Source organism: Pituophis catenifer, unplaced genomic scaffold, assembly GCF_029215685.1.
Source record: "Pituophis catenifer annectens isolate HBS135680 unplaced genomic scaffold, rPitCat1.0.hap2 SCAF_1, whole genome shotgun sequence".
Taxonomy (NCBI): Eukaryota; Metazoa; Chordata; class Lepidosauria; order Squamata; family Colubridae; genus Pituophis; species Pituophis catenifer.
In genome coordinates this window covers 7,731,620-7,757,161 of record NW_027256881.1, presented here as the reverse complement: position 1 = coordinate 7,757,161, position 25,542 = coordinate 7,731,620, and the positions used below count along the sequence as shown (strand labels likewise).

General features: G+C 42.4%; 1 protein-coding gene across 1 annotated transcript in view; it reads left to right on the top strand.

The window, feature by feature from the left end:
• Positions 1–4,730: 4,730 nt before the first annotated feature.
• Positions 4,731–25,542, top strand: part of NOS2 (nitric oxide synthase 2) — a 35,572-nt gene continuing 14,760 nt past the window's right edge. Inside the window, exons 1-15 of the mRNA XM_070945411.1 lie at positions 4,731–4,855; positions 9,443–9,605; positions 11,206–11,297; positions 11,401–11,542; positions 13,937–14,076; positions 14,880–15,054; positions 15,512–15,613; positions 16,530–16,724; positions 18,427–18,509; positions 18,866–19,010; positions 20,613–20,717; positions 20,812–20,861; positions 21,134–21,308; positions 22,728–22,860; positions 25,041–25,119. Of these exons, the coding sequence (XP_070801512.1) occupies positions 4,746–4,855; positions 9,443–9,605; positions 11,206–11,297; positions 11,401–11,542; positions 13,937–14,076; positions 14,880–15,054; positions 15,512–15,613; positions 16,530–16,724; positions 18,427–18,509; positions 18,866–19,010; positions 20,613–20,717; positions 20,812–20,861; positions 21,134–21,308; positions 22,728–22,860; positions 25,041–25,119 (1,889 nt within the window). The 5' untranslated portion in view covers positions 4,731–4,745. The remainder of the gene's footprint in view (positions 4,856–9,442; positions 9,606–11,205; positions 11,298–11,400; positions 11,543–13,936; positions 14,077–14,879; positions 15,055–15,511; positions 15,614–16,529; positions 16,725–18,426; positions 18,510–18,865; positions 19,011–20,612; positions 20,718–20,811; positions 20,862–21,133; positions 21,309–22,727; positions 22,861–25,040; positions 25,120–25,542) is intronic.

Here is a 25,542-nt window from a genome sequence, read left to right as displayed (position 1 = left end):
AAACATTTTTTCCCCCAGTAGTCATTTGCTTTTACAACTTTAAAGGTAAAGGTTCCCCTCGCACATATGTGCTAGTCGTTCCTGACTCTAGGGGGCGGTGCTCATCTCCGTTTCAAAGCCAAAGAGCCAGCGCTGTCTGAAGACGTCTCCATGGTCATTTGATTGGCATGACTAAACGCCAAAGGCGCACGGAACACTGTTACCTTCCCACCAAAGGTGGTCCATATTTTTCTACTTGCATTTTTTTATGTGCTTTCGAACTGCTAGGTTGGCAGAAGCTGGGACAAGTAACGGGAGCTCACCCCATTACGCGGCACTAGGGATTCGAACCGCTGAACTGCCGACCTTTCGATCAACAAGCTCAGCATCTTAGCCACTGAGCCACCGTATCCCTTTTTACAAAACTTTTTTATTTTTTATTTTATTTTAATTTTTTTTTACAACTTTAGGAAAGTATAAAAATAAATTTGAGGAGATATGACTTCAGATCTCCATCTTAGCCAGAAAATTATCTTGGTATCCTTGGATCAGTCTCTTTCAGCCTGCTTTATCTCTTACTGTCTAGCAAGAGTGGCGACAGTGGCTTCCAAAGAAGATAACATTACTAGTTGATATCCTTCTTTTTTTCCAAAAAGAAAAAAAAAATGTTCCATCCAGGTCAGGGCAATCATTAATGTCATCCTTGACTTATGACCACATCTGGGACTTGAACTTCTGTTTCTAAGTGAGGTGGTTGTTAAGTGAAACATGCCCAATTTTATGATCTCTTTTGCTGCAGTTGTTAAGCAAATCTGGCTTCATCTAATGACTTTGCTTGTTGGAAGATGACTGGGAAGGATCCAAAGAGTGATCACACGGCAACTGTCCTAAATACGCACCAGTTGTCACTTGTCAGAATCTTGATCACATAACCATGGGGATGCTACAACAGTCATAAGCTATCATAACTATGAATGAAGTCAAGGATACCTGTACAGCCATTCTTCTCTAATAGGATCATCATAAAGGACGGGAGTTTTTGGTTGTCTTAGGGCCCGATGACTCAGTGGTTAAAAACACACTTTTTTGGTTGGAAAGTTGAGAACACAGGTTCGAGACCTGAGTGTTGCGCAAGAACTCCCGTTCCTGTTCCAGCTCCTGCCCACAACGCAGTTCAAACATATGCAAATGCAAGTAGATTAATAGGTACCACTTTGGTGGGAAGGTAACAGCACTCGGTGCAACTTTAGTGTAAGAGCCGCAGTGGCACAGTGGTTAGAATGCAGTATTGCAGGCTAACTTTTCCCACAGCCAGGAATCGATCCTGACTATCTCAAGGTTGACTCAGCCTTTCATCCTTCCGAGGTCGGTGAAATGAGGACCCACATTGTTGGGGGCAATAGACTGACTTTGTAAACCTCTTAGAGAGGGCTATATGAAGCGTTATATAAGTCTATAGCCATGCTGGCCACATGACCATGGAAAATGTTTTAGGACAACGCTGGCTCCCTCAGCCAAGAAACAGCGATGAGCACCACACCCTAAAGTCGGGTACAACAAAACAGAGAAACTTTTACTTTTACCTTTTCTCTGGAAATATGTGATCATATCCACTTATTTAGCATAGACTGAATGCTTTACCATCATGCACTTCACAAAGGATTGTTATTTCTCTTTTCTTCTAGTGAGGCAAAGCAGGAAGGTGCTCTTGTTAAGAGCCTGAGCAGGAAACCCAATGGCATCACATTGCTTGAGAAGGCAAAAGAAGTGAGTCTGGTTTTGGGGTCCCTCTATCCAGGAGTGGGCTGCTGGGGATTCGCAGGTGTTCAGGAGAACCTCTAGCTAAGATTCTGTGCAGTTCGGAGAACCCCCAAATCCCAGTCTTGGCTGGCCCCGCCCACCCCTCCCCTCCCAGGAGTCCCCACACGGCCCATTTTGGATGCAGGTAAGTGCAGGGCGCGTGCGGAGGCCTGGGGAGAGTGAAAAATGGGCCTACCGGAAGTTTGGGAGGCCTCCAGAGGGCCTTCGGAGCCTGAGGAGGCCGTTTTTGCCCTCCCAGAGGCTCAAGAAAATCCTCCGGAACTTGGGGAGGGCAAAAACACCCCACCCCCCTGCCATGCTACAGGAAGCCAACCAGGCCACACCCACCATTGCCACGCCCACCCAGCAACTGGGCAGAGAATCCTTTGCTAAAATTTTTGTAGCCCACCCCTGCCTCTATTCAAAGTTAAGACTAAAATACAGAGGATAAGCCAATTAGATAACCCTGCAAGAGGCCGGGAACGATTTTGTTTATTTGTTTATTCCTTTATTATTACATTTACTAGCCACTCATCTTGTGGTTCAAGGTAACTCTGACCAACATAAGATGGTCACCTTCATCTGGAGAGCAACATAATCCCAGTAGCCAGACGAAGATGTCATTTGTTCAGTTTGGGCTTTAGTACATTTTATGAAACTTAGCTTGAGTTAACATGGCAAGTTAAATGACAACTGTAAAATGACAATTGTGAGAGTGTGCCCAAACCTGTGTCCATAAAAACATGCATCATGAAGACGGTTACAAATCTAGTTGCTAAATCTGATTAGTTTTTATTGTTTCCTGTATAGCATCAACTCCAATTCATTTGGTAGTTTTGTGTTCAGAATATTATGCAAAGGCAGACAATGTAGTACAGTAATCAGTTGACAGGTATTCGGGTTAAATGTTTTATGCTGAATTCAATGTCCTACTCAGCTCTGAAGTTTACTAGTGTCTTTGGCCCTTGAAACGAGTTCTTGTGAAGATAAAAATAAATAGTTCTATTGGATGGATGGATGGATGGATGGATGGATGGATGGATGGAAAGATAGATAGATAGATAGATAGATAGAGATAGATAGATAGATAGATAGATAGATAGATAGATAGATAGATAATAGCTAGCCAGAAAGAAAGAAAGAAAGAAAGAAAGAAAGAAAGAAAGAAAGAAAGAAAGAAAGAAAGAAAGAAAGAAAGAGTTATATTGGATGGATGGATGGCTGGCTGGCTGGAAAGAGATAGAGATAGAGATAGATAGATGATAGATAGATAGATAGATAGATAGATAGATAGATAGATAGTCAGACAGACAGACCTGATTTTTAGAGGAAGACAGCAATCAAATACAAATCAAATCTAATCAAATGCCTTGTTTTTGGTTTCTTTTCTACTCAGAAACTTCTCCAGAATAATACCATACAAACATCTAGATGCCCAAGGCATTTAAAAATTAAAAATTGGGAGACTGGAACAATCCTTCAAGATGCATTGCACCATGAGGCCAAAGAGGTAAGAGAAATGCTTAAGATTTAGGTGTTTTTTCTACCTCTCTAGCAGACCACACACGCGTTGAAGTGGCCATAGCAGATTCTCCTCTACTCAGAGAAAGATGAAGAAGACTCTTTAAATAACTGAAGGTTTGTTATCTGTCATTCCAAGTGGCGGCCATAACGGTTACTGTTAGAAGCTTAAAATTACCAGGAAGGCGTATCCTCATTAAAATTAGAAAAAAACTATACTAATGAAAGAAGTTGACAGGGAAACAATTTGCCCAGGAAGGTAGAGGCCTTCTTTTCACTATTCCTGCTTCAGCAGAGTTTGAGCAAGCATCTTTCAAGAATCCATTTGGATTCCTGTTCCAAACACAAGTTGGATTGCTACCGCTTCACTTTTGGGTTCTATCTGTAGGTTCTACCTAATAATGTTTTAAAAAATTATTAAATTCGAAAATAAAAAGAATACACAAAATAAATAAATAAATACATACATACTTACATACATACATAAATACATAAAAGAAAAAAACCTAAAAATTAAACAGGGGCATGTATTCACGTACATAGTTGTACAGTAAACATTTCAGTGAAAGGAAGCCATCATTTGTTACAGTCATCCATTAATTGATAAATTGATCATGTGCCATCAAATTGTTTTCAACTTCTAGCAACCACATACCATAAGTAGATCTTCTCCAGGACGATCTATCTCCAACCTGGTCCTTCAGGTTTTCCAATGGTTGATCTATCTTGCTGCTGGTTGTCCTCTTCTTCTCATTCCTTCCCCCTTTCCCAGCAAGAGAGCCTTTTCCAGGAAGCTGGGTTTCTATATAAGTAGGATAATTTGAGCCTGATCATTTGTACCTCAAATGAAAACTCTGGATTGATTTGCTTAATGATCCATTGGTTTGTTTTCTTGGTTGGTCATGTTATTCTCAGGAGTACAGTCATCCATAACTAATCCGTATTGATCTGAGATCCTGAGCAGATTTTTTCCCCATACTGTGCTTTCCATTGTAAGGGCAACGTTTCATTGAGACGGGTATTAAACCAGTGGTGGGATTCAAACGGTTCTGTTCGGTTCGGGCGAATTGGTAGCGGCAACTGCAGTAGGCCCTGCCCACATGCCCGGATGTAATTTCACCACGTTTTGGAGGTTGTGTGCATGTGTGCACGTGCGGAAGGTGTGCGCGTGAGCAAAGAGCATGCACAGAAGGCTGAGCATGCGTGGAAGATGGTGTGTGTGAGCAAAGTGAGCACGGGTGTACGAGCGTGTGTGCTCACATTTGCAAACCGGTAGGGAAGGCCAGTGAATCCCACCTCTGTTAATTAAACCACCCCAAAGGTTAAACCTAGTACCTGTGCCTACTGCTGATTCTAGAAGTGTTTGCTAATCCATCCCTTTTGCCTGTACATATTTTTTTCCCCAGGGTCTTAACTGTCAGAACAAAGTTTGCCAGGGATCTCTCATGAATCCGAAAAGGTTAATCCGAGGTCCCCGAGAGGAACCCATCCCCAGAGACAAATTACTACTTCAAGCAACTGAGTTTATCCATCTTTTCTACAACACACTTCAAAAGTGAGTCAGGTTTTTTGGGGTTTTTTGGCTTATTTTGAGCTTCTATCCTGTGATTCACTTCCTTTCGGCAATTTCGGAAGACCTTTTTAAAGCTTCAGGCGGTGATTGGCGTAATAGCATTACTCTAATTGTAGTGCTAACGGAGCAATAAACTGCCTTTGTGTTGTCTTAAGTTTGTAAGTGAAACAAAAAGGAAAGAGCAGGTAATCAGGGAATGCGTCTCTCCGGAATTATAGAAAAGTAGTGTGGGAAGAAATGTCCATCTGGGTTCAGTTCCAAGTGGGGAGAAAGACACTGGAAACATGGAGGCTATTTGGAAAGATGGTTTTTAATGATGGACATGGTTTTGAGGTCCTGGGCAAAACAGACACATGGGTGTGTGTGAGAGAGATTTATACCCTCTGTTGGGCTTTGAATTTGAGCTTATATTCTGATTGGTTGTAGACTCCCATGGGGCCATGCAGGGGTTTTAGCTAACTTTGTAGGCTGTCTGTGTCCCAGGCTTGGTTGAGCCTTGCTGGGTGATGTAATCTTCCCAGGTGCCATGTGGTGAGTTCTGTTGCTAGATGGGTAGAGGGCTAATCCTATCTTTGTTGGATCTTGGGTGCGGGCATTTGCCTATGAATAGAACTAGCTATCTCTTTATCTTTTAAGTGCAGACATCTGCTGTGGGCTATTGAGGATGGTTGGGGCTATTAAGAGTGAGTTTGTTTCCTGCCTAAAAAAGCATTTCTCCATTTCTCATCCAGGGAAATATAATATTCTGCCTTTTTAATATTTCCTAGAATATTTCCTTTCCTAGAAGAGGGTGGGTGTTAACTTCCTACAGCAGAAAAGAACAAAGAAAAATTAGAGAACATTTACATTTGAACTCTGCTTTCAGACATCCAAGCTGCTTTACATACAATCCTGCAACCAAAATCAAAAACATTTGGGGGGAGGGCGGAATCTGTGAGAGAGGGACTAACGCTGGTCTTGATGTTCTGACATTTTTGTCTAGATAACGCAAATTATATAATGATGCAATGATGCCCACGACATTCTTGTATCAGGCATTTGTGGCAGGTGCAGGGACCCACATCTTCATTCTCAGCTCTTGCATCCTTGGCAACTCAGATAAAGGGACAACTTCACAGATAGGTAGTTCTACCACCTGCTCTCCTTAAGCCATTCTTTCATGCAGAGGCAGTCTGGAGCAGCCTCACGCTCCCTTTGAAAGGAGGAAGAAACCTGTCATGTACAAAAAGCTTTGTCTCTCGGGTCTAGAGGCGAAGGGTGAGGAGCGCACAGAAACGAAAGCCTTGAGAGGCCTGACCTTGTTATCTCCAAATAGCTGCTGACAAGAGATTAGAAATATAATGGCTGAAAATCACAGTTTCTGAACTCCGGGAGAAATCAAAAGAGGGGGAGAGAGACGAAGGGAAGCTAATAGGATCCGTCAAGACAGATGGAGGCCTCAGCAGGCCATGTTTGGCCTACAGGACTGAAATTTGTTCGGGTAATTATTCATTTAGAACAGAGGTTCTGACCAGTTCTGGAGAACCGGTAGGGGAAATTTTGAGTAGTTCTGAGAACTGGTAGTAAAAATTCTGACTGGCCCCGCCTGCATCTATTCTCTGCCTCCCACGTCCCAGCTGATCGGGAGGAAATGGGTTTTTGCAGTAACCTTCCCCTGGAGTGGGGAAGGAATGGAGATTTTACAGTATCCTTCCCCTGCCACATCCACCAAGCCACGCCCACCAAGCCACACCACACCCACCAAGCCACACCATGCCACGCCCACCAAGCCACACCCACACCCAAAAAATTTTTGAAACCCACCACTGATTTAGAACATAAGAATCTAAGCAGTGCTCTGTTGGATCAGACTCCTGGCCCATTTCATCCAGCAGTCTATTGTCACAGTGGCCAACCAACTGGCCAAGGAAACCCATAGCCTCCCAGCAGATGGCCTCCAGAGATAGTCCCATGACCATCAAGGCTAAGATTGGTCCAATGGCTGCTTGCTTTACTATATATGCATTGCGTGCAATACCATATTTTTCGGAGTATAAGACGCTCCGGACTATAAGACGCACTTTCCTTTTTTGGGGAGGAAAACAAGAAAAAGAGATCTGCCTCTGCCTCCCAGCAATTTTGCCTCATTGCAGCAATCAGCCAACAGCCTGCTTTCATTTTCGTTTTCAGCATAGCTTGATTAGCACAAGAAAAAAAATATGCTCCCAGCAATTTACCTCCTTGCAGCAAGCAGCAGAGGCCCGCGCAGCTATAAGCAATGGCAATCCCTGCAGCCTGAAACAGCTGAGAGTCAGGAGGCCGATCCAACGAACAATCAACTTGTGCTAATTAGGCTGTGCTGAAGCTGAAATGGGCTGTTTCTTCTTGCTGCTTGCTGCAAAGAGGTAAATTGCTGGGAGGCAGAGGCCAAATGGTGGGGGCCAGTGGGTGGGCGGGGCTACATTCGGTGTATAAGACGCACCCAAATTTTCATCCCCTTTTAGGGGGAAACAAGGTGCGTCTTATACTCCCAAAAATATGGTATAACAAAAGTCTGTATTATTTAGTATCTTGCAAAATCTAGGAAGAGTTTCCAGTTGAGACTGTAGAGAGCTAACAATTTCCATTCCGGCTGCGTTCATAGATCTAGTATGGCATAGCATGGTTTGCTTAGTTCTGTGTGTGAACATAGCCATCTTGGTTCTGTAGGAAGTTAGCACCCACCCCTTTCCTAGAAGAATTAAATATTTTGGGAAATATTAAAAAGGCAGAATGTTATGTTTCTCTGGATGAGAAATGGAGAAAAATGTTTTAAAGACGCAGCTCCCATCTTCCTGCTCCCACCCTTTGTCAACGGGCCAGAGGAAGAAACTCAATCTTTGTCAATGGACCATCATCTGCAACACAATAGGACCCATCTAGCAACAGAAACTCACCACATGGCACCTGGGAAGATTACATCAGCCCGCAAGGCTAGCTAAGACCCCCACCCCCTGAGAGTCTGACAACCAATCAGGATACTCTTTCTGGGCTCCAAGAAATTCAAAGCCAGAGAGGGCATAAAACCCGGAGACTCGCTGTATCTCGCCCCTTTTTCTGTTCAGGAACTCAAACCATGTGATCCTGTCCATCATTAAACCATCTTTCCAAGCAGTCTCCATGTTTCCAGTGTCTTTTTCCCCACTTGGAGCTGAACCCAGAAGGATATTTCTTCCTACAGTTCGTTCTACACACCACGGTGAATGGAAGCAATGACTTACTATATGAACCCAGGTTTTATCTTTCTTTATCTTTATCTTTTATTAGATTTGTATACCGCCCTTCTCCTTTCGGACTCTTATATATCTGCTAAGATGAGATTCATCTTTCTTCAATGTTTGTTGACTTCGGTCACTTTTAGTCATGTGGACTTCAACTCCCAGAATTCCCCAGCAAGGTAGCCTGGGTTGAAGTATATATGCATGTTAAAATGGTTGAGGTTGGAAGACAGCTGTCTTAAATCAAGGCATTTTTGTGCCTGCTTATGGCTGGCAAAAGAATATTTAACCATGTAACTGGAGAAGAAAAAGGGAGCTGAAGTTTCGTAAATGTGCATGTGCTTTTTTATATGTTGAAGGCAATGGTGGAACAATGATATAAATCAGGCAGGTTTACTTGTCATTGATGGTTCTCTCCAGGGGTGAAATCCAACATTTTTCCCTACCGGTTCTATAGGCGTGGCTTGGTGGGCGTGGCAGGGGAAGGATATTGCAAAATCTCCATTCCCACCCCACTCTGGGACCAGCCAGAGGTGGTATTTGCCGGTTCTCTGAACTACTCAAAATTTCCGCTACCGGTTCTCCAGAACTTGTTAGAACCTGCTGGATTTCACCCCTGGTTCTCTCCTTGCACTGGTTGTGTGGCATCAAATTGTTTTTGACTCCTAACAATTACATCAATTCCCCTCCCAATCCTGGTTTGATTAGTTATGGCTTAGGCCAGGGGTCCCCAAACTTGGCAGCATAGCTGGCTGGAGAATTCTGGGAGTTGAAATCCACAAGTCTTAAAGCTGCCAAGTTTGAAGACCTCTGGCTTAGGCACAGAATATGAAGGTAGCTTCTTTACTGTTTATTGTTTATTGGTTTACAGCTTTGCAGTTTGAGAAACTACTGTACTGATTGTAGCTGATTAAACAAACCATGTTTAATGGCAAGTTATTAGGTGAAGGATCTCTACTATCTAGAAAGCTGTATTTTTAATGTTTGGAGCCAGAGTTTGCAGACGACTTCTAATCTTACAAGCAAACAATGATGTTATTGGCGCTACAAGGGGGGAAAAAAGTCTTATTATTATGACTCCTGCGGCAATGTGTCAAGGTAATGAGGAATTTTACAGGCTGTCTTCTCCTCCCAGGAACACCATCAATTCAGGATCGCCTGATAGCCATAGGAAAGAATGATGGTTTTCAACATTCACTTGTTTCTTCTGTGCATCTCTTTGATTGACAAATCCCTGAATGATTTTGGAAAACTTTCTGAATTATGTTAGCTTTACCAATATTACTTACTGCCCTGTTCACCACTGTTGCCATTTCCTTTATTTTCTTTGCAGGGCGGAAACGGAAGAGCACACAACACGGCTGGAAGCAGTGGCTCAGGAGATAGAAAGAACAGGAACTTATCAACTCACCAATGAAGAGCTTATCTTTGCCACAAAGCAAGCCTGGAGAAATGCTCCTCGGTGCATCGGGAGAATCCAGTGGTCCAATTTACAGGTGATCCATTTGCTTTTGCTCTTCCAGACTTAACCAGATTCTACTGAAAAAGCCAGGCTTCGGCTCATCCTATTCCATAGTGATAGGTAAAGATTCCCCTAGCACCGGAGTTGGCAACCTTAAACACTCAAAGAGCCACAAAGGTCCTAACTGGAAGCCCCCATTCAATTCTGGAGCCGACCGGGAGTCCGGTTCCCCCACCATAAAGTCTCCTCCTAACTCGGCCTCCTTTTTCCTCTACCTGTCCTAACCAAAAGCCCTATAATTGTGGAGCTGACCAGCAACAGGGAGCCACAGCAGAGGGATGAAAGTGTCACATGTGGCTCCAGAGCCGCGGGTTGCTGACCCCTGCCCTAGCACATATGTGCTAGTCATTCCCGACTCTAGGGGACGGTGCTCATCTCCGTTTCAAAGCCAAAGAGCCAGCACTGTCCAAAGACGTCTCCGTGGTCATGTGGCCGGCATGACTAAATGCCAAAGGTGCACAGAGCACTGTTACCTTCATATCAAAGGTGGTCCCTATTTTTCTACTTGCATTTTTTACATGCTTTGGGATTCCTAGGTTGGCAGAAGCTGGGACAAGTAACGGGAGCTCACCCTGTTACGCGGCACTAGGGATTCGAACCGCTGAACTGCCGACTTTTCGATTGACAAGCTCAGCGTCTTAGCCACTGAGCCACTGCAAAATACCTCCACAAAAATTATAAGACAAAGAATGGAACTCTGGCCCAGCATTCTAGGACTATGTTTAAGATGCTCTGATGATGTCAACGACAAGGTTAGAGATAGGAAAGAATAGGCACACATATTATTGGACTTTACAATCTTAGCAAAGATTTAAATTCTTGAATCCCCAATCTGCCTTTTAGAAGTTCAGAATGTGTAACCTGAAAAAAAGCATGTTTCAGAGAACAATGAAAATGATGAATGAGATGAGAGATTGATACTGTTTCTTTGACCTTCTAGGATAATGCTTCTCAACAACTGTAAGCTGTGCCTGGGGAATTCTGGGAATAGAAGTCCACACAGCTTAAAGTTGCTGAGGTTGAGAAATATTGCCCTAGAGTAGGGGTTTCAAACTCAAGGCCCAGAGGCTGGATCCGGCCCTCCCGAGCTCCGTTTTCACTGTCAGAGGGTTGCAGGAGACGACATCTCAAGGAAGCCCATTTTTGCTGGCAGAGCGCTTGGGCCACCACAGGTGCCCCCGACACGACTGATGTCAAGCTGGCCACACCCTCCCAAGGTCAAACACAACCCTGATTCCGCCCTCAATGAAATCGAGTTTGACCCCCCTGTCCTAGAGAGAACTCTGATATAACTTACAGGCCGTGGAACACTGAAGGTCTCCAGGAAATCTATTTCAGTATGATGGATCTATTCTTGATCAAAGTTGGAGCTACATGATCTATAAGTGTCCTTTCTGTGAGGTTATTATCTGCAAAACATGCTAAACTAACTGGTTTCTAAGAGTCAAGTACGAGTTATCTAAGAGTTATTTAAGATTGCAAAAGTTATATTTCTTGCATTGGGTTGGAAAACGACCTTGGAAGGCTGTATTACTAATATTAAGTTTTCTCATTTACCGATTAATGCCTTTTAGGTGTTTGATGCTCGCAGTTGCACTAATGCTAAAGAAATGTTTGAACATCTTTGTCGCCATTTGGAGTATGCTACAAATGGAGGGAACATAAGGTATGAGCCATTTTTAATATATATATATATATATATATATATTTCATCGGGATCTATAGAATCACTGAGTAAGCTGTCATTCACTCCCACTCTCTTGAAACAGGTCCACCATCACTGTCTTCCCCCACAGAACTGATGGAAAGCACGACTTCCGAATATGGAACAATCAACTCATCCAATATGCTGGCTACCAGATGCCAGATGGATCCATTGTGGGAGATCCAGCCAACCTGGAGTTTACACAAGTATGTACAAAATAAATATCGAGAGTAGTGCATTTTTATTACCATGTTTCCAGGGGTGAAATGCTCCTGGTTCGGACTGGATCACCTGATCTGGTAGCGATGGAGGCGGGTGGTTCAGAGAACCAGTAGCAAAAATCCCTGCCCCTCACCCCATGCCCAGCTGAGCCGCACAATCATCAGAGGCTTTTTCTTTTAATTTTTAAAAGCATTTTTTCTACAATCTCTTCGGCTCAAAAAATGCTTTTAAAAGTAAAAAAAAAAAAAGCCTATGATGATTACGCGGCTCAGCTGGGATCGTCAAAGGCATCGTCAGCTGATGATCCCAGCTGAGTTGCCTGATCGGCAGAGGTTTTTTTTTTTCTTTTAGAAGAAAAAAAGCCTCTGCCGATCAGGCAACTCAGCTGGGATCGTCAGAGCCTTTTGAAAGCATTTTTTTACAACCTCTTCGCCAAAGATGTTGTAGAAGAAATGGTTTTAAAAGAAAAAAAAATTGGCCAGGTCCACCCAGTCACATTAACCCCCCCCACCCAGCCACGCCCACAAAACCATTAGTAACAAATTTTAGATTTCACCACTGCATGTTTCCCTGAAAATAAGGCCCTGTCTTATATTTTTTTGCCATGTGCTCAAAAGCCCGATTGGGTTTATTATCAGGGGACGTCTTATTTTGGGGGAAACAGGGTACTATTGTTAATTTATTAAATTTATATTTTATTTATTTATTTATTTGTTTCCCGCCTTTATTATTTTTATAAATAACTCAAGGTGTTGAACATACCCAACTTCCTCCTCCTATTCCTCTCCCACAATAACAACCCTGAGGAGGGGATTGGGCTGAGAGAAAGTGACTGGCCCAAAATAACCCAGCTGGTTTTTCTGCTAAGGTGGGAGTTGAAGGCATGGCCTCCTGCTTTCTACCTTGATGCTGTAAGACTAGGCCAAACTGGCTCTATGCCGTCCATCTCCCTGGCGGCTTACAACACCTTAAAAGCACAGTATAAAACAACGAGAGCATTAAAACATGAAAAACATTCAGTGTTAGCATTAAAACATTAAATGTTAACAAGAAATTAAATAAAAGGGATGAATAAATGACTGGGATGGAGGTAGGATCTATCTACTATAGAGCCAAGGTGGAACAGTGGTTGGAGTGCAGTACTGCAGGCTACTTAATTCAAATCTCACCGTCTTAGTTCGATTCTCACTGGCTCAAGGTTGACTCATCCTTCCATCCTTCCGAGGCGGGTAAAATGAGGACCCAGATTGTTGGGGGCAATAGCTGATTCTGTAAACCGCTTAGAGAGGGCTGTAAAGCACTATGAAGCGGTATATAAGTCTAAGTGCTGTTGCTATTGCTACTAACCACCTCCAAAGTGGAACATCCCCATCGAGACCTCAGGGCAGTGGCAGGACCAGGTTTTGAGAGCCCTTCAGAAGAGCAAGATGGTAGGGGCTAAGCTCACCCTGTTCCAAAGGGCAGGAGCCACAGCAGAAAAGGCTCGTCTCCTAGACCCCACCAGCCTAAATTCCTAATATACCTCTTCTGCAGGAGTGAGTGGGCTGGGCCAGTCCCATTGGATGAGAGACTGTTCCTCAGTTAATCTGAATCCATGCCATAAAAGGCTTTGAAGATGATGATAACACACCTTGAACTGGACCGAAAAGCAAACCCGCAACCAGTGCAGTTCCCACAGCAGTGGTGTTACCCGGGGTTACCACTACAGGGATGCCTAAAGCTGTCTGTGCTGCTACATTCTGCATCCCCCTTATGGAATGCATTGCAATAGTCCAAACATGAGATGATCAGGGCATTCCACCCAGAGGTGGGCTTCAAAAATTTTAGCAAGGGGTTCTCTGCCCGGTTGTTGGGTGGGCGTGGCCATAGTGGGCGTGGACTAGTCAGTCTCCTGCACCATGGTGGGGGGGCATTTTTGCCCTCCCCGGGCTCTAGAGGCTTTCTTCGAGCCTCCGGGAGGGCGAAAACGGCCTTCCTAGGCTCCGGAGGCCCTCTGGAGGCCGGAAACAGGCCCGTTTCTGGACTTCCTGAAGGCAGTAGGCATGTTTTTTGCCCTCCCAAAGCCTCCATGTGCACCCTGCACTTACCTGCATCCAAAACGGGCCACGTGGGGACTCCTGGGAGGGGCGGAGCGAGGTGAGAGGGACCAGCCAGGAATGGGATTTGAAGCTTCTCTGAACTGCACAGAATCTTAGCTAGAGGTTCTCCCGAACCCCTGCGAACTCCCAGCAGCGCACCTCTGATTCCATCTTTACCAAAACTGCATCCAGTTCCAGAACCCATAAGTCATGGTCTTTGGGCATTCAAGAAGCCGAATACTTTGTCTCCTCTCAAGAAAGAAAGAAAAAGAATCACCACCCTTCTTTCCCTTCTCTCAGCTCTGCATCCAGCTTGGCTGGAGAGCCAAATATGGCTGCTTTGATGTGCTTCCACTGGTCCTGCAAGCCAACGGCCAAGACCCAGAATTATTTGAATTGCCGCCAGAGCTCATCCTGGAGGTGTCGATGGAGCATCCCACGTAAGCATCTTGGCTTCAGATGACAGAAGCCCAGACCTGTTTGTGATGGGTCAGGTGGAGGACTCTTATCAAAGCAAGATTGTTTGCTGAGAGACCTTGGGACAGGTTGGCTTGGCTTTTGTTTGGTTAAATGATGTTGAACTTGTCCTTGGAGATAACAGGCACGTAAAATTGAGCCGAAAGTAAGGAAACGGCAAGAATGTTTAGTCCCGAAGCTTTGCAGCTTTTCTCATCTTGTGTTTAATCAAAATGAGTTTTTTTTTCTCTCTCTCTCTTAATGATATAATTGGGGAAAACTTTCAGCAGATGCTAAGGCCGCTGTTACAAAACAGAGTCCAGACATAGATAGCAGGGCCATTATAGTCCAAATTTCCAGTTACTTGTGTTTTTCCCCTTCCAACAAAGTAACTTTTTTTTTTTGCTTTAATTTATATGCCGCCCTTCTCCGGAGACTCAGGGCGGCTTACAATGCATTAAGCAATAGCCTTTCATACTTTTGTATATTTATACAAAGTCAGCTTATTGCCCCCACAATCTGGGTCCTCATTTTACCTACCTTTGAAAGGATGGAAGGCTGAGTCAACCTTGAGCCTGGTGAGATTTGAACTTGCAGTAATTGCAAGCAGCAGACGTTAATTACAGTGCTTTAGTCCACTGTACTACAGGCTCATTTAATGAGAAGTGGCTGTTGAGGAACTGAGGTGCAGCGTGAATTTAACAATGAAAGAACCAATAGGTTACCCAGTCAAAATAATGGATAATAGATGGCTTGTTAACACAACTCTGTGTAATCCTTTCTGCAGATATGAATGGTTTAAAGACCTGGACTTGAAGTGGTATGCAGTTCCAGCTGTGTCTAATATGCTCCTTGAAGTTGGTGGGTTGGAATTTACAGCTTGTCCTTTTAATGGCTGGTACATGGGGACTGAGATTGGGGTACGGGACTTCTGTGATGTCCGGCGCTACAATATTCTTCAGGTAAGCCTTTGTAAAGATTGGTTGGGGGGTTAAGGTGTGTTTCAGGTGGCCAGAGGCATCTGCAGAGGGTGGGTGGGTGCAGACGATGAAAGCTGTATTTATACCATTTCAATGAAGCTACTGTGTTTCCCCGAAAATAAGACCCTGTCTTATAATTTTTTGAACCCCGAAATAAGCGCTTGGCCTTATTGGGGTGCGTGGAGCAAGACGGGGCTCCTCTTGCAGTCTTACCTGATTTCCAGCTCTGTATCCCTAACCCTAATCAGAGGAAATGACGGGGACCTGCTGCACATGTGTTTAAATATTTTCAGGGAGGGCTTATTTTCAGGAGGGGGCTTATTTTAGTGCATGCGCTCAAAAACCCAATTGGGCTTATTATCAGGGGATGTCTTATTTTCGGGGAAACACAGTAGAATATGACACATTGTGTGTTCCCCATTTTGTCTGCTTGATTCAGGAAGTGGGGAGAAGGATGGGCCTGGAAACAAACAAACTCTCTTCCCTGTGGAAAGACAAAGCTGTTATAGAGGTTAACATTGCTGTGCTCCATAGTTTTCAGGTGAGTGGAAAACGGAGAGGCAAAAGGTCGCTCTTCTCTATTTCTAGCCACTTCCTTTGCAGCGAGAAGGTCTGAAGTTCAGAACTGGGTTTTTTGTTTTTTGTTTGTTTCCTTCAAAGAAGAAAAGGCTTTGTTGGAGATCTTTGCAAGCAACTAAATCAACCATGGATTGGATTAGTTGCTTCTAAATCAATTACCCATCATTCTCTTGCTAAGCAGGATAGTTGTTAAATGAATTTTGCCCCATTTCATGACCTCTCTTGCCACTGTGGTTAACTGAATTGCTGTAGTTAAGTTACCGACAGGGTTGTTAAGTGAATCGGGCTTCCCCATTGACTCTGCTTGTCAGAAGGTCGCAAACGGTGATCACATGATCCAGGAATATTGCAACTATCATGAGTACATACCAGTTGCCAAGTGTATGACGAATTTGGATAGCAGAGGTGCTATTCATCAGGTTCTGGAGAACCGGTAGCGGAAATTTTGAGTAGTTCTGAGAACCGGCAAATACCACCTCTGGCTGGCCCCAGAGTGAGGTGGGAATGGAGATTTTGCAATATCCTTCCCCCAGGAGTTGGGTGGGAATGGGGACTTTGCAATATCCTTCCCCTGGAGTAGGGTGGGAATGGAGATTTTGCAATATCCTTCCTCTGCCACGCCCACCAAGCCATGCCCACAGAACTAGTAGTAAAAAAAATTGAATTCCACGCTTGGACCACAGGGATGCTGCAATGGGTGTAAGTGTGAAAAACGGCTGTAAGTCGCTTTTTTTCAGTGCCGTTGTAACTTCAAACGGTCACTAAACAAATGGTTGCAAGTCGAGTACTGTCGATAAGGCCATGGACTTGTGCCTGAAAGTCTTAACCAATGTGTACACTGGAGCCAAGTAAGTTTTGCATTTCTGTGACTCTTCTAGAAACAAAGCATCACTATCATGGACCACCATTCTGCCGCGGAATCATTCATGAAGTACATGCAGAATGAATACCGGATTCGTGGTGGGTGTCCGGCAGATTGGGTTTGGCTGGTTCCTCCCATCTCGGGTAGCATTACACCTCTCTTCCATCAGGAGATGTTGAATTACATTATTTCACCCTTCTATTATTATCAGGTGAGCTAAGTTCAATTCAGTGGATTGCGTGGTTCATATTAGCATCTTTCAATTCAAAATCAGCTTTTATTTTTGTTTTTTTTCCCATGAAACATTGGAAAACTGGCTTTTGTCATTAATTTATTTATTAGATTTGTAGTTTATAAGTAACTCAAGATGGCTACCATACCTAGTATTCCTTCCTCCTCTTATTTTCCCCACAACAGCCCCATGAGATAGGTTGGGCTGAGAGAGAGTAGCCTGCCCGTCATCCAGCTGACTTTCATGCCTAAAGTGGGATTAGAACTCACAGTCTTCTGGTGATTGGCTAAAGTTACCCAGCCAGTTTTCATGCCTAAAATGGAACTGGATCTCACAATTTCTTAGTTTCTAGGCCAGAAGCTTAACAACCATAAATTGGCTTCCATTAGGGATATATAGGATGGATGGATGGATGTGTCCAGGTAATGAAGATTTAAAGCTGACCAGCCGTTGTAAGGCTGTGAATCAAGATGATGAACTGAGGATGAGTCAGCAGGGTTATTGCCCTTTAAGAAGCTGTCTATATAAAGGAGGCCATGAGAGGGCGTATCTCTCTCCTCGTGTATCATTCTCCTCGCCATGTTCTATCTGCATTGTAGTTCTCTGTGTAGAGTTGAAGAATGATTGCTTGTCTGGTATGTGCCTACCACGTGTATGTCTGTAAACAGAAGTCTCGTATATAAACCACTGTTTGTAAGACAAACATCTGTGTCCTGTATTTTGCTCCTGGGTTGTCTCAAAATAGCGGTCATGCTGTAAACACTCTGACAAGATGGATGGATGGATGGATGGATGGATGGATGGATGGATGGAGTAATTTCCCCAGGTTCTAAGTATTATTCCCATGAAAATTGAGTCCAGACCACCGGTTTATCTCTGCCACCAACTAATTCAAACTTAGTCCTTCCTTCCTTCCTTCTTTTATCCTTTTCCCACATTTAGTTCTAAGCAGAAATTTAGAAAAGATAATTTTGGGAAGCAAGGAATAGCTTAGAACATTATTAAGGGAGCAATTGTTTATGATCAACACAAAGTATAAATATATTATAACTAGACTTGGCAATGATAAGAGCTATGGTGGCTCAGTGGTTAGAATGCAATACTGCAGGCTACTTCTGCTGACTGCCGGCTGCCTACAGTTCAGCAGTTCGATCCTGAGCGGCTCAAGATTAACTCAGCCTTCCATCCTTCCGAGGTCGGTAAAATGAGGACCCAGATTGCTGGGGGCAATACGCTGACTCTGTTAACCACTTAGAGGGGGCTGTAAAGCACTGTGAAGCAGTATGTAAGTCTAAATACTATTGCTATTGCTATTTGTCAAGGAGTAACCCTCCTTGAAGTCATCCTTAACACATAGCAATATCCAAGTGTATCTCTATGTGAAGCTTCCTTGATTCCTAAAAGATTTCAGAATGGCCCAGAAGTAGACACAGATCCATATGAAGAAATACAATTTACCAGTGCTCCAAGTTTAATTTAGCAAGTGCAGAAATCCAATTGTTTCCCACAACAAAGGGAATAAGGGATAGAAGCAGAATGAGGAAAGAGCCAGTGAAGGAAACATGTGCAGGAGAAGTCATAGGTCTGTGGAATCAGTGATAGCTTTATAAGCAAAATTGGGTAACTGGCTTAAATCATGGTAATCTGACATTGAAATGACCAACTTCTCCTATCCTTCCAGGTGGAGGCATGGAAAACACACATCTGGAAAGATGAGAAACACAAGCCGAAGAAAAGAGAGATCAGATTCTGCATATGGGCCAAGTACGTTTCCAGGATAAATTATAATATCCGTCAGGGGTGATAATGCTACCGGTTTGGACCGGTTCGGCAGGAACCAATAACGATGGCAGCGGGTGGTTTGGAGAACCGGTAGCGATGGCAGCACAAGGCTCTGCCCACCTGCCCGGTCGTCGTTACTTCCTGGTTTTAACCAGGAAGTAACCTGTTTTTTACACTCTGCGCATGCGCAGAAGGGTTTGCACATGCGCAGAGGTTTTGCTCGTACATGTGACGTGTGCACTTCCGAACCGGTAGGGAAGGTAAATAGATTTCACCCCTGATATCCATCTGAAAATCTACTCTTGGATCTGGATCAAAGAAAATGTTTCTCTTTGCAGGGCTGTGTTTTTTGCGTCCTCATTGATGCGAAGAGCCATGGCTGTCAGGATCAAAGCAACAGTGCTCTATGCAACAGAAACAGGGAAATCAGAAACTCTAGCTCGAAAGCTGGGGGATATGTTCAATTGTGCCTTCAGTACCAAGGTAAGATGCCTGGGATTGACCGGGACCTATAAATATTGTTTTACTTGTGAAGAAGAGCAATATGGGTAGTCCTTGACTGACGACCACAACTGAGCCCCAAATTTCTGTTGCTAAGCGAGACAGTTGTTAGGTGAGTTTTGCCTCATTTTTACCTTTCTCGCCACAGTTGTTAAATGAATCACTGCGGTTGTTAAGTGAGTAACACGGTTGTTAAGTGAATCTGGCTTCCCCATTGACTTTTCTTGTCAGAAGGTCATAAAAAAACATGACCCTGGGGCATTGCAACGGTCATCAATGCGAGCTAGTTGCCAAGCATCCTAATTTTGATCATTTGATCATGGGGATGCTGCAACAGTTGCTAAGTGTAAAAAATGCTTGTAAGTCACTTTTTTCAGTGCTGCTGTAACTTTGAAGTTGAGGACTATCTGTATTATTACAGATACTTAGAAAATAGCAATAGCAATAGCACTTAGAATGTGCAGAAATGGATAGACTAACGCTTACTATTAAGGATAAAGAAGAAACTGAATATTTTTTGATATGGGACATATTTTATCAATGGCTAGACAATAGAAATAGAAGTTAGAAAGGAGGAGACATAAAAAGAGGAAATGTTTAAGTGGCGAGTTGTTAAAGATGATGATGTTAAGTATTATTGTTATTATATTATTATGTTATTATATAATTACTATTATGGTGATGAATACCACAACAAAGATGTGTATTATGACTATTTAAACATATATACCCAGACCACACACTGTCTGATGAAAATTGATTTTTTTAAAAATTATTATTTTTAATTTGATTTATATGCCGCCCTTCTCCGGAGACTCAGGGCGGCTTACAATGCGTTAAGGAATAGCCTTCATACTTTTGTATATTTATACAAAGTCAGCTTATTGCCCCCACAAACTGGGTCCTCATTTCACCTACCTTAGAAAGGATGGAAGGCTGAGTTAACCTTGAGCCTGGTGAGATTCGAACTTACAGTAATTGCAGACAGCTGGTGTTAATCACAATGCTATCAGTCTGCTGAGCCACCAGGCCCTGTATGTTATATAAATAAAACAAATAAAACACAAAAGCACTTAGACTTATATACCACTTCACAGTGCTTTTCAGCCTTCTCTAAGCAGTTTACAGAGTCAGCCTATTGCCCCCAACAATTTGGGTCCTCATTTTACCCCCCTTGGAAGGATGGAAGGCTGAGTCAATCTTGAGCCTGTGAGATTCGAACTGCCAAATTGCAGGCAGCCAGCAGTCAGCAGAAGTAGCCTGCAGTACTGCACTCTAACCACTGCACTACCGTGGCTCTCGGTGCAGTGTCCCTGCCTTCCACTTATATAAAGCAGAGAGGGTTTATGACGTAGACAAGATAGCTTTCAGAGAAGCTTGTCTTCCACAATGTATTGTGTTAGTACTAAAGCTTGGCTATGTTCTTAAGTAACCTGTGATCCCTTGAGTTCACTTAGCAACTGGCTATATGCTTTTCAGGTTCTGAAAAAAGATGGACAGTGAATGTTATTTTTTGCCTCACCATGTTTTATCCACTTCCATTTACCTTCTCCAGTTCCTGATAACATTCCTTTCTCCTTTTAGGTTACCTGTATGGGGGATTACAACCTAAAAGACCTTGAGAAGGAAAGTCTACTTCTGGTGGTCACCAGCACTTTTGGAAATGGTGATGCACCAAGCAACGGCAAAGTAATACTTTTAATGCATGCTATTATATATTGATTTTCCAAAATCAGTCAAACTATCCATGCAATATAACAATCTTTTTTTTTTTTAATTATAGACTCTGCAGAATGCCCTCTTGTCAATGAAACAACTGAGTAACAAATTCCGGTAATTACTTCCAGAATTTTGCTTATCCCAGTTAACCAATTCCTATTCTTTATTGAACTGTTGTAAGTCGAGGACTGCCTGTATTCTCAATTCTATCAAGCAGCAGGCTTGTGAACTTTTCAATAGGTTGTTAACAGAGGTACTTCAACAGGAATAATCTCAGAAGGAAAAATGCCTGTTTTAAAATGAGATCTCCTCCAACACAAACACTTTGTTCATGATAATATTTTTTTAAAAAACCCAGCATTAATGCAGCTTTTCTCTTGGAACAGGTATGCCGTCTTTGGCTTGGGTTCAAGCATGTATCCAGAATTCTGTGCCTTTGCCCGTCTTGTGCACCAAAAACTTGCACAGTTGGGGGCATTTCCAGTCAGCCCAATGGGTGAAGGAGATGAACTCAACGGGCAAGAAGAAGCTTTTCGGAACTGGGCCGTTCTAACATTTCAGGTAACTACAATAACACAATAAATTGATTGTTTCCTAGTATGATTTGATTGCTTATTTGTACCCTATGACTATGATTCTTGACGAATGTGTCTTGTCTTTCTATGTACACTGAGAGCGTATGCACCAAAGACAAATTCCTTGTGTGTCCAAACACACTTGACCAATAAAGAATTCTATTCTGTTCTGTTCTGTTCTGTTCTGTTCTGTTCTGTTCTGTTCTGTTCTGTTCTGTTCTGTTCTGTTCTGTTCTACTCTACTCTACTCTACTCTACTCTACTCTACTCTACTCTACTCTACTCTACTCTACTCTATAACCTTGATGCCCAGTGAGTCTCCGAGTTTCCAATGTCTCGGCAGCGGATACCAGAATCTAATGATTTAGCTCAGTGTCTTTCAAACTTGGCAACTTTTAAAATGTATGGACTTCAACTCCCAGAATTTCACAGCCAGGATGAGGAATTCTGGGAATTAGTCCACTCATCTAAAAGTTGCCGAATCTGCAAAACACGGCTTTAGCCGATTTCCCTGGGAGAAATGAGGGGTTTGAGGTTTGGCCCAGCCCAGAAACATTATTTATCCTGGGGGGGGGGGGAGAGCCAAGAAAGGAAGAATCTAAATGAGATAAATACAGTACAGAAACAATAAATGACTTTTATAGAAAGGTAACCCTAGCCTTAGTATACAGATAGTTTTCATTTTGCAACCACAATTGGGACTGGCAACTGCAGTTAAGCAAGGAGGTTGCTAAGTGAAACCACAACTGGATTTAGGGTCTTCTTCCATTTTCCTTGGCTTTACAACCTGCAAAGGTTGTAAATGCAAAGATTGGTCTTAAAATTACTTTTTCATCCCCTTCCTAAACAAGGCAGTCATTTAACAAAAACTACTTGCATGTGTTCACCAATTGCTGTTTTATTTCTTGTTTCTTCTTGTCAAAAGCCTGTGTAGAGTCTGCATTTACACCCCATTGCCGATTAGCCAGGCTATTGAATTAACAGGCTCTTTTCTTGGTCTTTCTCCTCTCATTCCCAATGGTGTCCCCTAGTTATCCATTAAATTGTTCTAAGGCACAATGGGGCTAATCTTCTAATCCAGCTTTGCTTTCTAAAGAAGCACATCGTGTCACTTCCATGCATAATGGATGTTAATTACATTGAAAACTCTCACTTTCCTTCTCCATACACATATTAGCCTTGGCCTCCCCAGAAGCTTTATTGTTTGCGTGATCTTGGCAGTTGCTGTGCTGTGAATTGAAACCAGTCTTTTTAAACAAGCCACTTGACTGAAATTAATTTCATTTACTTTTAACCCCCTAACTGGAAGGTTCAAGATGACTAACCCAAAAGCTCAAGATGATTACATAGAATCCTCCATAACCCTAACCCTCCATCTATTCTTTTTATATATATATTTGAGAAGACTGCCTGTGAAATTTTTGATATCCGTGGAAAGCACAAGATCCTGTTACCAAAAGAATATACATGTAAGGAAACCTGGAACCCCAAGGATTTTAGGATTGTATATGACTCTCGGCCATTGGATTTAGAGAAAGGTATGTTCTCCTCTGATCCTTAAATGCCTTTATTTTTAATTGAATGTTATTATCATCACTTTGATCTTTTTTAATCAGTATTTTTCAACGTTGGTGACTTTAAGATGTATGGATTTTATGCTGGCTGAGGAATTCTGAGAGCCCATACTTCTTAAAGTTGCCAAGATTGGAAAACAGTGCTTTAACTCATGGAGTACATCCTAGTAGTTATTAGAAAAATATTTCAAAAATCAAAAGGAATGGGTACTGAATTTGAACAAAATAACCTGTTTTGGGGGTTTTGTTTCAAATTCAGGACAAAATTAAGCATTTTGTCTTGAGTTAATCTACCTGAGGAAACAATGGCAACTTGAAACAAAATTGTGCTTCGTTTTTTTATCACAGGCCTACAAACAAGGTAGAATAAAAGTTAATGCTGAGTCCTATCTACAACATAACTTAACATAAAATTGGCCAAATGGAAGATTTAAAAATAAATATCTATATTTTATTTTATTTTTTTAAAAAAAATCATATATATTATTTTATATTATTTTACATTATCTTATTTGTACATTAGCAAATGGATAGCTGTGTAAACACTCACTTTTATGTTCTAATGAATAGAAAGGAAAAAACAAGGAATTATTTCCAATTCTCGTTCCATACACACTCTGTTGAATTCGTTCCATCATTAAAAGGTGCCAATTGTGTGTTTCAAATTTTATGTTTTATTCCAAGCTCATAACAAAGCATATTCCCCATTTTGTGCCCATCCATTGGGTGACAATGTATGGTAATTATAATTTCAATTATACCTTTGAAATCATAACTGCCAAATCACATTTTCAGATGAGTTATATATAAATTGTTAATAAACTAAAATTGACATTTGCTTCTCTTCAATTAGTCAACTTGCATGTGTTAAAAACAAAACAACAACCACAAAATACAGATTTTGGTTGTGCAGAGACTCACATTCAAAAGGCAATCAAGTAGTCCTTGAATTGCAACCTATCACTTAATGGTTGTTTAAAGATTTGAAAAAAGTAGGTTATGACCTCTCCTCAAAATTATGACTGCAAACCCATACACAATCTCTCTCACACATACAAACATACACACACGCTAGACCCATATTAGAGCCAGAGGGAGTCAAGCTATTCTCCAAAGCACCTAAGGGCAGGACAAGAAGGAACTGGTGGAAACTAATCAAGGAAAGAAGCAATTTAGAATTAAGGAGAAATTTCCTGACAGTTGAACAATTAATCAGTGGAACACCTTGCCTTCAGAAGTTGTAAATGCTCCAACACTGGAAGCTTTTAAGAAGATGTTGGATAACCATTTGTCTGAAGTGGTGTAGGGTTTCCTGCCTAAGCAGGGGGTTGGACTAGAAGACCTCCAAGGTCCTTTCCAACTCTGTTATTGTTCTGTTCTGTTCTGTTCTGTTCTGTTCTGCTCTGTTCTCTTCTCTTCTCTTCTCTTCTCTTCTCTTCTCTTCTCTTCTCTTCTCTTCTCTTCTCTTCTCCTCTCCTCCCCTCCCCTCCCCTCCCCTCCCCTCCCCTCCCCTCCCCTCCTCTCCTCTCCTCTCCTCTCCTCTCCTCTCCTCTCCTCTCCTCTATTCTATTCTATTCTATTCTATTCTATTCTATTCTATTCTATTCTATTCTATTCTATTCTATTCTATTCTTCCATTTTGGGCACTTGGCAACTAGCTCATATTTATGACTGGTTGCAGCGTCCCATGGTCATGTGAATGCAATTTGCAATGTTTTTTGGTTTTTTTTTGCCATTTTCCAGCCAAAAATGTCCATTAGATAAGCTAGATTCAGATTACATGATCCGCTTAATGACTGCAGTGACTGGCTTAACAATAGTTGCAAAAGGGATTGTAAAATCAAGCCCAGTCATTTAACAACCCAATTTACAACCGCAACAGCTTACAAACAGAATGCCAGTCTCAATTGCGATTGTAACTCAAGGACTACCCATATGTGACAGGAGGGCAGCTGGGTGTGCAGATGGCACCTACCAAGAACACCTGAAAAACAGGTGCATCTTTCCCACAGCTGCTCCAGCATCTTGGGGAAAATTGCACTGGGTTTAACATGTCTTGGGATGCTTTTAATATGTTATCTGGAATGGTCCAAATTTTTTTAAGCTGTGACAAAAGACAGTTTGTTTCTTTGTTTTCTCTGTAGCACTTGGTGATATTCATGGGAAAAATGTAGTTCCATTGACCCTCAAATTTCGGCAGAATCTTCAAAGTTCACAGTCCAGGTATTATTTCCTGCTTGCCATACTTCCTTTTTTTTTTTTTAACCCGTTAATCTTCTAACTGCATATAAAGTATGCGTTCAAATTTGCAGAAAGATTTTATTTTTAACTTTGTGCCACGTAGAGGTTGTATTAGCCATTGTGTATTTAGATATGCATTTTGACCAGCATTGCCTAAACCAGGGGTCAGCAACCTATGGCTCTGGAGCCACATGTGGCTCTTTCACCCCTCTGCTGTGGCTCCCTGTCACTCAAAATATGCGTCACAACCACCAATGTGTGACACTCGCTGGCACACGATGTATTGAGCTTTTCAACCCCCGATAGGCCAACCATGGATAAATCCAAGAAAAGAAAAGTTTCAGAAGAAAACAAAACGTTTAATTCAACTACATATGCTAGTTTTGTGGCTGCTCAAGAAATAGT